At 46.4% G+C, this 14066-nt stretch overlaps 2 protein-coding genes across 3 annotated transcripts in view; both read right to left on the reverse strand.

The window, feature by feature from the left end:
* Nucleotides 1-413: 413 nt before the first annotated feature.
* Nucleotides 414-3576, reverse strand: LOC129851031 (serine/arginine repetitive matrix protein 4-like). Its single transcript, XM_055917194.1, has 2 exons — nucleotides 3491-3576; nucleotides 414-2374 (listed from the first exon to the last, which is right to left on the reverse strand). The coding sequence occupies exon 2, from the start codon at nucleotides 2319-2321 to the stop codon at nucleotides 1092-1094; it is 1230 nt and encodes a 409-aa protein (XP_055773169.1). The 5' UTR covers nucleotides 2322-2374; nucleotides 3491-3576; the 3' UTR covers nucleotides 414-1091.
* Nucleotides 3577-3885: 309 nt separating this feature from the next.
* The window catches only part of LOC129851029 (membrane-associated guanylate kinase, WW and PDZ domain-containing protein 1-like), a 177489-nt gene continuing 167308 nt past the window's right edge, over nucleotides 3886-14066 (reverse strand). For both annotated transcript variants that reach the window (XM_055917193.1, XM_055917192.1), the window contains 5 exons: nucleotides 12315-12518; nucleotides 6652-6745; nucleotides 6459-6552; nucleotides 5906-6049; nucleotides 3886-5149 (listed from right to left, as the gene is read on the reverse strand). In XM_055917193.1, coding sequence (XP_055773168.1) covers nucleotides 4961-5149; nucleotides 5906-6049; nucleotides 6459-6552; nucleotides 6652-6745; nucleotides 12315-12518 — 725 coding nt within the window. In that variant the 3' untranslated portion in view covers nucleotides 3886-4960. The remainder of the gene's footprint in view (nucleotides 5150-5905; nucleotides 6050-6458; nucleotides 6553-6651; nucleotides 6746-12314; nucleotides 12519-14066) is intronic.

Genomic DNA, 14066 nt, shown 5'->3' on the forward strand with positions numbered 1-14066 from the left:
TCCTTTAATAAACCTGAGTGGCCTCCACAGGTCACCTGACTGACTGGCCTCTGTCTGCATCTACCATCTGCCGTTCTGTCTGTCTGGGGTCTGGGAAGAAGAGAACATGACCTTGGTGTCCCCATCCACTGGCTCCTGTCATCGTCTTGACTGAGGACACAGCTTTCTTCCTCTCTCATTTGAAGAATAAAGGGAAAAGGACCACACTGGTTTATAAACAGACAGATCCAAGTAAACCATACTTTACTTTGTTTGAAATATTATACTATATTATTAATCTACCATTCTGACCTATCTTCAATATTTTATCTTATGAATCTCATGAGGTAGTAAGACAGACTCAAGTCAAAATTGTTCACATTCCGACACTGATCAATTACAATACAAAAATACCAAAATAGGGACACTGAAGATATGTTTAATATATTATTTTAATTTTAACATTATCACCATCGTAGTTGAACTTTATTTTCCCTTCATTCGTTTTGATCCCATCAATGTACACATACTACAGTCAAAAATATACAAACAAATGCAGGCTTGTGCTATAGTCTGGTCAAATGTCTAAAAAACAGTGGCACTGGGGGAGAGAAAGAAAAAGACATGCACAGCATCGGTGTGGGTGGCACCAGTCACTGGAACTGTGTGCTGCCTGCCTCCTTGGGCTCAGTGGAAAAATACATACCAGTCATCAGACAGATGGCTGAGAAAACGGCCGTCTCATATCAAACAAAAACTAAACAAAAATACGCTCATTAATGGAACTGTTAGGCACATCATTGTTTTTTGTGGTTTTACATTTTCTGTAAAATTCCGATGTACAATGCTTAACCAAATCACAAAAAACGACCCCAAAAAAACTAAAAGGAAAAAAAATAAGATATTGTACTTCTGTCATTAAAAGTTTGTAGGTTTTGGAATCACTGTCTAGTGGGAACGCAGGAATGTAATATAATCAATAATTTAGGTTCATCCAGGGTCCAGGTGTGTTCTGTTGTATGAAGAGTAGAGCTGAGTAGTGAGAGGGAACCATGGTGCCGTGGGGCGGTGAGGGGGGGGGGGGGGCTGGTTGTGTTACAGCAGACGTCCCATCAGATGCTCAGATCTTTGGGGCTGTCTTTGTAAGCCTTCCGCTTGGGCTCCGGGGGGGCTTTGGAAGCACGGCTGATGTCAGACTTGAGTGTGCTGTAAGACTCCTTCAGCCTGGGTGCTGTTGCTCCCTCCTCCTCCTCCAGCTCTATGAAGCTCCTGACAGGTGAGATGTCTCTGCCCAGACTCTGGACTCTGTAGCGGGGGTCTGGGGACTCCTCTCTGGGGGCGTAGCGTGCCTCTCTCTCCACCCTCTCAGGCGAGCGGCCCCTCAGCAGTGAGCTGTACCTCTTGTAGGCGCTGTCGGACTCGGGGGTACGGACCCTGGGCATGGTCTCTCCTCTCTGGCCACGGGCAGCAGCAGATAACAGGCCATCTCCTCTGTAGTCACGCTCCAGGGTGGATGCCCTCAGCAGAAGGCTATCCTCCTCAAACAGGCGCTGCTCCCTGGACTCCCTCAGCAGCGTGGCCTCCCTGTTGAGCCGGTCCAGGGCGGGAGGCTCCCTCGACAGCGTGGCCTCCCTGTTGAGCCGGTCCAGGGCTGGAGGCTCCCGCAGCACACTCTCCTCACGATAGGGGCTGGGCACAGGGCCTGGAGGCTTCCTCAGCACTGGTGCCACCCCCCCGTTGGGCCTCTCTGGCTCCCGGCCCCTCCGTCTGTATGGGGAGGGCTGCCGGTAGGGGTCTGATGACTGGGTGCGGTGGTAGCGGGTGGGGGAGTGGTGGCGTGAGCGGTAGGGTGACCGGTGACCATAGGGGGAGAGGTGGCCATTGGGGGAGCGGTGGCCATAGGGTGACCGATTGCGCCGAGGGGACCTGTAGGGAGAGCGCTGGCGGTGGGTGTGGTGCCGGTCAGGGGAGCGGCCTTCCCTCTCTCTGTGCCCTTGGCTTTGTCTACTGTCCAGGGTTTTCTCTGCGCTGCGGGCCCGGCTACGACCCTTATCAGGGGAGCGGTGTCTCCGGTGGCGGTGGCCGCTACTGTTGTTGTGGTGTTGGTGAGTGCCGTGGTTGTCCCCACCAGACCTCTTGCTCTTGTCGCCCTTTCTCTTGGACTGATTGGAGGAGGCCCCTGTCTCCCCAGACGCCCCTCCCTTGCTCTTGCTCCTCTTGTCCGGGGAGCGGTGTCTGTGTTTTGAATGGTGGTGGCCCTTCTTGTCCTTGCTCCGTGATGGTTTGTCAGGGTCTGGTGTGTTGGTGTCCGATGGTGCGTTGTTGTGGGGCAGGGTGCTCATTTCCGAAGCGTTTTGTACCCCTGCGGCTGGGCCGGCACCGTCGATGCTGGGGTCTGGAATAGAACACGACATATAACACAGGGTGCTGGATGAAACACAATGCTCTCACAGACTCCCTGACCAATAACCAGGCATCTAACATTATTAGTAATACTGCCAATTGTAATGTTAATGTCAGCAAACAAACACGGCTAAATTCTTAATTTGGATGCACAGCCACAGCTGATGGTTTGATATTAGTATTGCTATGTATGAGCCAAAAGCAGCAATGTACTGTGCGAGGACTGGTGGAACAGCCAAAGCCCAGAGACGTTCTCCACAACAAACCTGTCCCCAGGAAAGGAGCCTAGGGTGGCGTCTGGCTTTATGGAGCTGAAGGGGGCTCAACTGATGGTTGGACCAATGGTTTGATTACGATGCTGCGTGCTGCGTGGTGTTGATGCTGATTTTGATTGTTTGACATGACTAATTCATGCTCACTCATGCTCTCACTCATGCTCTCACTCATGCTCTGCCTTTGATGTGATATCAATATTTAATGCAACTAACAAAACCAAGATGAGTTTCTGAATTGAGTAATGATGTAAATAATGAATGAGCATGTTTGGTTTCAGGAAGAACGTGGTTGCTCATTATTTTCAGATTGCACTCTATAAAGACTGCTGGGAGTGGGCTCAACACCATGGATAGAGGGAGCACGGAATTGTTTTAGGGACTAATCAAGGAGACTACTGATCCTAATTAAAATGACTGCAGTTCTATTGGTTCTTACCTGACTCTAACCATCTCACCAGATCAGTGAATAAACCACATGGATGGTAATCAAAGTGTCACAAGACAGCTTCTAAAAGTCATAGTAACTACTTGATTGATTGGCTGAGAAAATGTCTAGGAGAGAAAAACCTTTACCATTGTCCCACAATCACTATCACCAAACTAACGTGACATGAATCGAAAGAAAGCTTCGGCATGTCAGCAGTGGACACGACATTCCCAGAGGTTAAATGCAAGATGTGGTATGTGTGAATCCATTCCAACTAGTCAACATGACAACAGAGGCGGCGGCATTGGCAATGCATTCTGGGTGAATGGATTCTTATGCATGGAGCAGAGGCACGGCAAGAGAGAGATCGGAGAGAGAGAGAGAGAGAGAGAGGACAGCTACAAACCATGGTCTGATTTTGGTAGGAACTAGGATCTCCCAGCTTGTCATTAGAGGATCTCATACATGCGGTGAGATGGGGAGCAACCATCGCTGAAGGAAGAAAGAGCCCAGTGAAACAAAAGGAAAGGTAGATAAAACAGAGAGAAGAGAAAGGCATAGGGTTTAGATCCTACAACAATAGGCAGAAGAATAATTATTGTCCAATGGAAAAGGTGTTTATTTGATCATTCGGAGAAAGAGACAGTCCAGAAAATAACACAACCCTTGAGGAAAAAACAATCAGTTACAGAGAAAGTCCTGGAACCCAGCACACACTCACAGAGACCCCAACCCCATAGAGACAGTGAGACGCACACACAGAGACCCCAACCCCATAGAGACAGTGAGACGCACACACAACACCGTATGAAGCAGTTTACATTGCTAACAGAAATGAAATGTCAAATGGTGGAAACTAAAAGTACGAAAAATAGTAAAAAAATATACAACCTCACAGAGATGTCATATTGGTGCAGGAAAGACATAAGATATTCTCAGCTCAAAAAATCACATGAATAGAAATCAAGAATGCATTAAGATGAATTGTGACAATCAATCAACAGATCAATACAATTAAAATGAAATATTCCATAAATATTATGGAAAATCGACAAAAGATTCAGAAAAAAACATTTGGATTTACACTGACAACTTCATGCAGCCATATACTTTCTAGATTAATATGTGGGTTGATCATGATCATGGCTCTGTACATTTACAAACATTTCTGTAGAAGTGGAGCTGAATGGAATTGAATTGTCAGGAATGAGTGCAGTCTCCAGAATCACAGCTTCCCAATGACAGTTACAGTAGATGAGAATAAATATGTGGATTTTTGAATATGTCAAACAAATTATTGTGAATTTCCCATTGAAATGGTAGAAAGTATTAGAATGCTCTAATTTCTCAACTGAAGTCCTAAACTCAGAAGCTTACATTCACCATCAATAAATATTATAAATATATTGATAATGTCATATCAAAGCTTGGAGATGCAATACAACCAGAGAGCATTTCCCAGTTTTTATTTTTTTTCAACCCAAAAAATATCATTCAGCAAGGACTCTGAGAATCAATAAACATATCCACATTTAGAAACACTAAATCTTTAAGATAAGATTTTATCCCTCTCCTCGCAGTTCTTTCATTGTTTTTATTTTATCAATGGGTCCGTAGACCCTTTTCATTCTTGGGGAATCCCAGAATGCCCTGCTCCCTAAGCCACGCCCCACTCAGTGACACACAGCACAAGGATAAAAGGTGACAGCAGGTGACAGCAGTTGACCCAGACCCGAAGAGAGCACCCAGAGTAGAACCAGACGCACCCAGTGGACAGTGGCAGTCAGTGGAAGGTCCCGAGCCCGGAGCGCAGGACAGAGCAGGACAGGAGACAGGGTTCCTCTCGCACCCCACCCTGTCCCTCTCCCCATTGTGCTCAGGGGGTGAAGACAGGGGAAAAGGGAATGTTTTCGTAGATTGACCCACCATATTCAGGCACCGAGCCGTCACCCCTCTTGAGGACCAGGTGGGCGTGGCGGCCACCATCTTTTATCAGTTCAATGGCTCGGGCGTGCTTCATGCCCTTGGTGCTCTCACCGTTGATCTCCAGGATCTCATCTCCCACCTGAGGGAGAGAGGAGTGAGTGAGAGAGGAGAGGGGGAGACATTAGAGGAGGGGGAGGTGAAGACATTGTAGGGAGAGGGGGTGTCAGTGGAAGATATTGGGTAAGACACAGAAGGGGGGAGTGTGTAAGGGACGAAGAGGGAGAGGGGAGGATAAAGGAAAGAGGGTGAGGCAGAGAGAGAAAGATTGGGTGAGGATAGGTAGGGAAGGGACACGGAGGAGAAGAGAGGTTAGAGGGGATGCAGAGGGGAGGGAAAAAGCAGGACAAAGGGGACAGAAGGGAACATAAGAGGTGCCAGAGAGGGAAGGTTAGATTATAGTTAAAACTGCTCTGACTGCTGTAAAGGAAACATTTCTATAAATCCACAATGTTACAAGAGGGGAAGAGGTTTTCCTCTACACCTTAAGTTATCTGTCAGTGTTTTCTCTGTCGAGGGAATTCCACTTCACATATTCACAAATAATAAAGGATAATCAATTAACCCTTTCAATCTGTCTATAGGACCCAGGGGAATGAGATGTTCTTACGCTTTTAGACAATTCATCAAATTAAAGGTTAAATGACAGCTTGTGAGCACATAGGACAGTATATTTACATAATATAGACTTTAAAGAATAACAATTCATGCTTATGGGGCATGGTATACATAACAACACATGTTGTATTAGGCATTCAGCATAACATAACCACATCAATGAGTAGATGATGAATCAACTTCAGATTTCAAAACGCTCCTATACGGGGCTCATACATACGCTCATGTTGCCGTTGCGTACGGCCGCTCCGTCCTCGGCTAGCCTCAGCACGTACAGGTCCATGTTGTACTCGTGACCTCCTCGCAGGCTGAACCCAAAACCTTTGTTCTCCCTCTCCAAGTCCACTGAGTAGAACGCAGCATCCTGAGAGAAACACACACACAAACACACACATGACAAGGTCAGACTGGTGATTCACCGGTGGCTGGACTTGATAATGTTTGTGTCTGGGGACGGCTCGTATTTCAGTGTGGGGATGAATGCCACCTTGCGGACAGTCGCACCTAATAGATCGGAGCTCCAGAGTGGTGGTGAGTGAGATGAATCATAGATGGTTTAGACTCTGGGGGCGGTTTGAGGTGGGCCGAGAGGGCACGCAGAGCCACAGACACCGACTAACACCCTCCCTCCCTGCTCTGTTCAGGATCTTATCAACATGGTTTCAGAAAAAAGCATCTCCCTAGTGTGACAACCACTTAAATGGAACACATTGCTGTAGGGTGTGTAGTGGGCTGGATGGGGCAGGCCTTGTTGGCGCTGGACAAGTCCTTACCTGGGCTGGAGGTTGTGTTGTTGGGGCGGGGGGAGGAGGGGCCTGGGGGGATTTGAACTCAAAAGAGGACTCCTGTTTTGGTTTGGTGTTGTTTCTGGAATGAGAAAGATGTCAAAATATAGGTTAAAAATCACTGCTCATAGATACATGTTCTTAGTCAATTAGGTACACCAAATCTCAGAATCCCTCTCACCTGGGTTCAGGTGCAGCCTGTTGCTGGGGCGTGTGAGTGGTTGTTATAGTGGCGATCTTCTCAGCGTTGGTCAGTAGTGATGCATTAGAGGAGTCTGATAGGAGAGAAAGAGAGAGCGGGGGAGTCAGGGGACTGGAGACTGAAGCATGCAGAAGACAAAGGGAGAAAAACAAGGACAGTTTCACAAAACCTTTCGTAAGCCGTTATTACACTGGTAAGATGTAATTTACTCAAACAGGGACATATGGAAGCCTGGACCGGATGGAGTGGTACACTCATGACTCTCATCTAATCACAGCACTCTATCTCAATATGACATCATTTGTGTGATCAATTACCTATGGTTGAATGTAGCCCTTAAATAAACACGTAACTACCATCTCTCCACTTCAAACCACCCCCCCATTTCTCTCCAACAACCCTCCGTGGCCTACTCCTAGCCCCTGCTATCAGCCCAGCTACCGCCCCTAACCTGATCCAAGCCCCTGCTCTCAGCCCAACTACCACCCCTAGCCTGATCCTAGCCCCTGCTCTCTATTCCACTCACAACCCCACAAAATGTGCTCAATTCCTCTCTCATCTATCCATCCCTCCCCCACTAGTCCCCTTGGATTCCATTGGCTTAACTCTCCATTCAGACCACAGCCCCTGAGACGCTGGGCCGGCCAATCAAGGTGGTGGCCGAGCCGAGGACGGGCCGAGTGGGTTTAATTCCACCCTGCTGGGTAGTCATTGCTGGGGAGACCCGGAGTTTGATGAGTCGTCTCTCTGCCCATGCATCCCAATGTCTTAAAATAGACCTCTCTCCACACCAGTGTCAACTGCCTGCAGCCCAGGCTCCATCCTTCTTCTTTTCCTCCCTCAATTTCTGCTTCGCTCATCCCATCCTTCTTCTCTCCCACTGTCCTCTTTCCAATACTCTATCCCTTCTTCCCTCCCAGTCTTTCCACTTTAGTGCAGTTTGCAACCTTTTCTTTTTTTTGCCCCTCTTGAAACATTCAGGACACAGGATGCAGAATGCACTGAACTGTATCCCTGATCAGTCTCTCCCACTGTGAGAATGGAAGGGGAAAAGGACAATTTTATCGAAGAATTCATGGGAGGAAGAGTTCAGCCCTGCCTGCCTACCCATGGGGCTGAGTAAGGGTCACACCATCTCGCCCTTGTTGCTTTTACACTACATCACAATGCAGACTATATTAGGTGAGAGAGAAAGGCAGAGAGAGAGAGAGACAGGGGGTGAGAGAGAGGAAGGGGAGGGAGAGGGAGAGTGAGAGGAAGGGGGAGAGTGAGAGGAAGGGGGAGAGTGAGAGGAAGGGGGAGAGAGAGAGGCAGAGAGAGAGCGAGAGATAGGCCAGGCGTGAGGGAGAGAAAGGGGAGAGAGAGGCAGCGAGAGAAAAAGGCAGAGAGAGAACGAGGACGAGAGAGGAAGGGGGAGAGAGAGGTAAAGCGAGAGAGAGAAGGGACAGCGTGCGAGAGAACAAGAGAAAGCAAGAGAGGAAGGAAGGGGTGGGAGAGAGAGAGGAAGGGGGCAGAGAGAGAGGGGGAGAGAGAGAGGGGAGATATAGAGGAGGGAAAGTGAGAGAGGAAGCGGGAGAGCGAGGCAGAGAGAGAGAGAAAGAGAGGAAGGGGGAGAGAAAAAGAGAGAGAGGAAGGGGAGAGAGGTAAAGAGAGCAAGAGAGAGTAAGAGAAAGGAGAGAGCGAGAGAGAGGGAGAGTGCAAAAGAAAGGGGTAAGAGAGCGATAGAAATGGGGAGAGAGAGTGAGAGAAAGGGGTAAGAGAGCGATATAAATGGGGAGAGAGAGAGTGAGAGAAAGGGGGAGAGCGAGGCAGAGAGAGAAAGGGAAGGAGAGAGAGAGAAAGGGGGAGAGAGAGAGAAAGGGGGAGAGAGCGAGAAAGGGGGAGAGAGCGAGAAAGGGGGAGAGAGAGAAAGGGGGAGAGAGAGAGAAAGAAAGGGGGCGAGAGAGAGAGAAAGAAAGGGGAGAGAGAAAGGGGAGAGAGAGGAAGGGGGAGAGAGAGGAAGGGGGGGAGAGAGGAAGGGGGGAGAGAGGGAGGGGGGAGAGAGAGGGAGGGGGGAGAGAGAGGGAGGGGGGAGAGAGAGAGGGAGGGGGGAGAGAGAGAGGAAGGGGGGGAGAGAGGAAGGGGGAGAGAGAGGGAGGGGGGAGAGAGAGAGGGAGGGGGGAGAGAGAGAGGGAGGGGGGAGAGAGAGAGGTAGGGGGGAGAGAGCGGGTGAGGGGAGAGAGCGGGTGAGGGGAGAGAGAGAGAAAGGGGGGAGTGAGAGAGAAAGGGGGGAGAGTGAGAGTGAGAGAGAGGGGAAGGGGGGGGGCGAGAGAGAGCGAGAGTGAAAGCGAAAGGAGAGAGAGAGAGAGTGCAAGCAAGAGAGAGGGGAAGGGGAGAGAGAGCGCTGATTCTCCCTGCAGTGATTTTGGAATCAGCCTCCTTATTAAATCTCCTTCCCTAACAGCCCTGTGTTAAACAGCAGGAGACAACCCTGCCCTGGATAAATCTACATATCTCACTAATACACAGGGATTCTCAATCTAACACACACACACACAACCTCTCAGCCCAAAATACAAACTCTCCCTCCCTCACAAACCCAAACTATGCTTTTATAAAACATCCGCCCTCTATCTGTTTCCTTGGCAGAACAATTTTGCCTCAGTGTAATCATCTATGGCTCTACAGAAAAAGGCTTTCATCCATAAAAACAGCCAAAAACATGGACAAATAGTTCAAATTTCTCCAACATGCAGGTTGACAAAGACTAGTGGTTACACTGACGTTCTCCCTGATTCTCCCTCACTTAATGAAACAGCAGTCCAGGGTGATGTGTTAGTGCAGTGTAGCGAGAGCTTTTAGCCCTAACACACAGACAAACATACACACATTGTGACAGCCTCTGACAGTTGAATAACTCTTGCATGTTTCAGAAGTATGTGAAAGGCACGACTGCACTAGAAAGTTCCCTCACATCCCAGAGAAGCAGCTCTGTCAACATTGTGGGGGTGTTCAGACTGACTAGAGCATTTGAAATGTAAAAACAGTGTGATGGTGATCTACTGAGATAGGCTTCCTTTAGCAAAAGGTATATATACACTGAGGGTAGAAAACATTAGGAACAACTGCTCTTTCCATGACAGACTGACCAGGTGAATCCAGGTTGAAAGCTATGATCCCTTATTGATGTCACTTGTAAATACACTTCAATCAGTATGTAGATTAAGTTTAAAGAAGGATTTCTAAGCCTTGAGACAATTGAGGTTGTGTATGTGTACCATTCAGATGGTTATTTGGCTAGATAAAAGATTTAAGTGACTTTGAACAGGGTATGGTAGTAGGTACCAGGTGCATCGGTTTGAGTGTATCAAGAACTGCAACATTGCTGGGTTTTTCACGCTCAACAGTTTCCTGTTGAATGGTCCACAACCCAAAGGACATCCAACCAAATTGACAACTGACGGAAGCATTAGAATCAACATGGGCCATTATCCCAGATTCCATGCCCCAAAGAATGAATTCAGGGCAAAAGGGTGTTCCTAATGTTTTGTACAGAGGGTATATACAGTACCAGTATTTTTCTTTATTTTTACTATTTTCTACATAGAATAATACTGAAGACATCAAAACTATGAAATAACACATGTAGTAACCAAAAAAGTGTTAAAATCAAAATGTATTTTAGATTTTAGATTCTTAAAAGTAGCCACCCTTTTGCCTTGATGACAGCTTTGCACACTCCAGCTTTGCACACTCTTGGCATTCTCTCAACCAGCTTCACCTGGAATGCTTTTCCAACAGTCTTCAAGGAGTTCCCACATATGCTGAGCACTTGTTGGCTACTTTTCCTTCACTATGCGGTCCAACTCATCCCAAACCATCTCAATTGGGTTGAGGTTGGGTGATTGTGGAGGCCAGGTCATCGGTCATCGGATGCAGCACTCCATCACTCTCCTTCTTGGTCAAATAGCCCTTACACAGCCTGGAGGTGTGTTGGGTCATTGTCCTGTTGAAAAACAAATGATAGTCCTACTAAGTGTAAACCAGATGGGATGGCGTATCGCTGCAGAATGCTGTGGTAGCCAGGCTGGTTAAGTGTGCCTTGAATTCTAAATAAATCACAGACAGTTTCACCAGCAAAGCACACCCACAACATCACACCTCCTTCTCCATGCTTCACGGTGGGAACCACACATGTGGAGATCATCCATTCACCAACGCTGCGTTGGTTGGAACCAAACATCTCAAATTTGGACTCACCAGGCCAAAGGACAGATTTCCACCGGTCTAATGTCCATTGATCACGTTTCTTGGCCCAAGCAAGTCTCTTCTTATTATTGGTGTCCTTCAGTAGTGGTTTCTTTGCAGCAATTCGACCATGAAGCCTGATTCACGCAGTCTCCTCTGAACAGTTAATGTTGAGATGTGTCTGTTACTTGACCTCTGTGAAGCATTTATTTGGGCTGCAATCTGAGGTGTAGTTAACGCTTCTGAACTTATCCTCTGCAGCAGAGGTAACTCTGGGTCTTCCTTTCCTGTGGCGGTCCTCATGAGAACCAGTTTCATCATAACGCTTGATGGTTTTTGCTACCGCACTTGAAGAAACTTCCGGATTGACTGACCTTCATGTCAGAAAGTAATGATGGACTGTCGTTTCTCTTTGCTTATTTGAGGTGTTCTTGCTGTAATATGGACTTGGTATTTTACCAAATAGGGCTATCTTATGTATACCACCCCTACCTTATACCGCCCCTACAACGGATTGGCTTAAACACACTAAAAAGGAAAGAAATTCCAAACAAGGCACACCTGTTAATTGAAATGCATTCCAGGTGACTACCTCATGACACTGGTTGAGATAATGCCAAGAGTGTTTAAAGCTGTCATCAAGACAAAGGGTGGCTACTTTGAAAAATCTCAAACATAAAATATATTTTGATTTGTTTAACACTTTTTTGGTTACTACATTAGGTAGCCTAGTGGTAAGAGCATTGGGCCAGTAACCAAAAGGTTGCTTGATCAAATCCCCGAGCTGACAATTAAAAATCTGTCATTCTGCCCCTGAGCAAGGCAGTTAACCCACAGTTCCCCGGGCGCCGAAGCCGTGGATGTTGATTATGGCAGCTCTCTGTTTCAGAGGGGTTGGGTTAAATGCGGAAGACACAATTCAGTTGAATGCATTCAGTTGTACAACTGCCCAGGTATCCCCCTTTTCCTATGTGTTATTTCATAGTTTTGATGTCTTCACTATTATTCTATGTAGAAAATAGTAAAAATAAAGAAAAACCCTTGAATGAGTAGGTGTGTCCAAACTTTTGACTGGTACTGTATATTCCAATACAATACATGTTTACATAACTGATGTAATGCATAAATAATTCCTGACACAGGTTGATCCTAGCGGCTGAGACAGTCTTCGGTCTAGATCAGGACAACCCTGTTCCTGGAGAGATACCCTCATGTAGGTTTTCACTCCAACCTCAGTTATAACTAACCTGATTAATATTATCAACCAGCTAATTATTAGAATCAGGTTTCCTAGATTAGCGTTGGAGAAAAAACCTAAGGAAAGAAGCTCTCCAGGAAACGGGTTGTGCAGCCCTGGTCTAGATGGTATGTATGAGTGGAACATTAGGGATGGGAGACAGAAGAGGTCCTCTCACCGTCTCCGGGAATGATCCTTAGCGTGACAGTGTTCCCGGCCTCCTTGATCAGGTTGACGATGTCCGAGTGGGACTTGTTGGTGATAGAGCAGCCATTGACAGCCAGGATACGGTCTCCCACCTTCAGCTTCCCACAGCGGTCTGCAGGGCTCCCCTCGATAATACGCCCTATTTTGTGGGGCATGGCCACACATGCATTTCCAGCTTTTTGCGTTTGTGTGATTCAGAAAGTGTGTGATGTGACATTTTTGGTGGTAAGGGGTGTTGTTTAAAGAGATAGAGAGGTGAAAAGGGGCACAGGAAGAAGAGAAGAGAGAGAAAGGAAGGAAGGCAGAAGGTTAAGGGTTTATTCACCAAACCCACCAAGCCAAGTGCCAACAGAGTGTGCCTGGAAATCTGCTATGAGAAATGGAAAGCGTTGGCCAAGTGAGAGAGAATGTTAAAAGAAAAATGACTTTACATACTCTAGATGTAGTGCATTCAAATGAATTAGGACTCCACACTAAATACTCTATGTGTCACTGAACATCTCTCTGTGGCAACATCCTGTACTAACTTCTTATATTTGCATTTGTGAATCTCTCTTGCATTTGTGAATCTCTATGTTAACGTTTAGCACTGATAAGACAGACACCTGCCGCCTAGATTACAAATGTACAGACACCACAGCCAAATTCTCTGCTAGTGCTGGCAGGTCCTCTCCTATAGACAATCCTCAGCACCACAAAGGCTTCTATCCTACTAGAGACTGGCCCTCAATAAGAGCTGTCCCCGACTAATAAAAATATTGGTCAACCAAAAGTCGTCTGTTCTTTCAAACATTCGATTGGACAAAATTTTAAAACTTATATTTTTCCATAAATAGACACACCCTATGTGTTTTAATAAAATCAACTATATGCTAGTCTGATTCTGTTTGATGAAATTAGCCACAAATTACTCGAGAGCCAGAGATCAAGATACCCAGAAGAGAGGGACTTAACCTGATCATCCTCCTCCCGCGCTTCACATGTTGCGTTTGTATTTCTGTTCAGTGTATATTAACGTCTTCAAATCTCAAAATCATTGTCTTGTGGTTAATCAAAATTCTATCCAAATCTACATGAAAACGATACAAACCTAAAAAAATTACTTCTATTGCCAACTATGTAAAAATAGCCTACATAAAGCCAACAAATAAAAACATCAGCATGGAGGTAGAAAATATCCTGATTGAAATAAATATCCTATGAATCACATTGGCTACCCATGGCCTGTCTGCAACGAACTTACAACATTGTATAAAATATTCTGTGCCCTCAGAGTTTCCCATGCCAGGGAGCTCGGGACTAACACAGCTGGAGGCTATTTTGGGTAAGGGATAAGAGCTCATCGGGTAGACGTTTCCACTGGATCAGAGCATAACATTTAGCTTCACGATGAGTGGTTATCGAAAGGAAGAGTGATGGAATGTTTTCCAAATACATTGAGGAACAATTGTCATTCTCAATGGATGTAAAAACAGACTTTGTTTGCTTGTTGTTTGAGGTGAAGAAAACATTACTTTGAGAAGCTCCACAGCTCTTTAGTGGTGGTGCATTACGCCAATCAGAAATACTATCAGATCCCCAAATGGGCACATTTATAAGTTAGGTAGCCGATAGGCCTACTTCTATGTATAATCATCACAAAAAAATACAAAAAAATGGAATAAACCAAAACTTGTTTCTCACAAGTGTAGCATAGGTTGTGCGCTCTGCAAACAACGGGTCC

This window comes from Salvelinus fontinalis, chromosome 3, assembly GCF_029448725.1.
Source record: "Salvelinus fontinalis isolate EN_2023a chromosome 3, ASM2944872v1, whole genome shotgun sequence".
Taxonomy (NCBI): domain Eukaryota; kingdom Metazoa; phylum Chordata; class Actinopteri; order Salmoniformes; family Salmonidae; genus Salvelinus; species Salvelinus fontinalis.

Coding starts and splice junctions, on each gene's coding strand:
- LOC129851031 (XM_055917194.1), bottom strand. CDS start 2,321: ATGAGCACCCTGCCCCACAACAACGCACCATCGGACACCAACACACCA.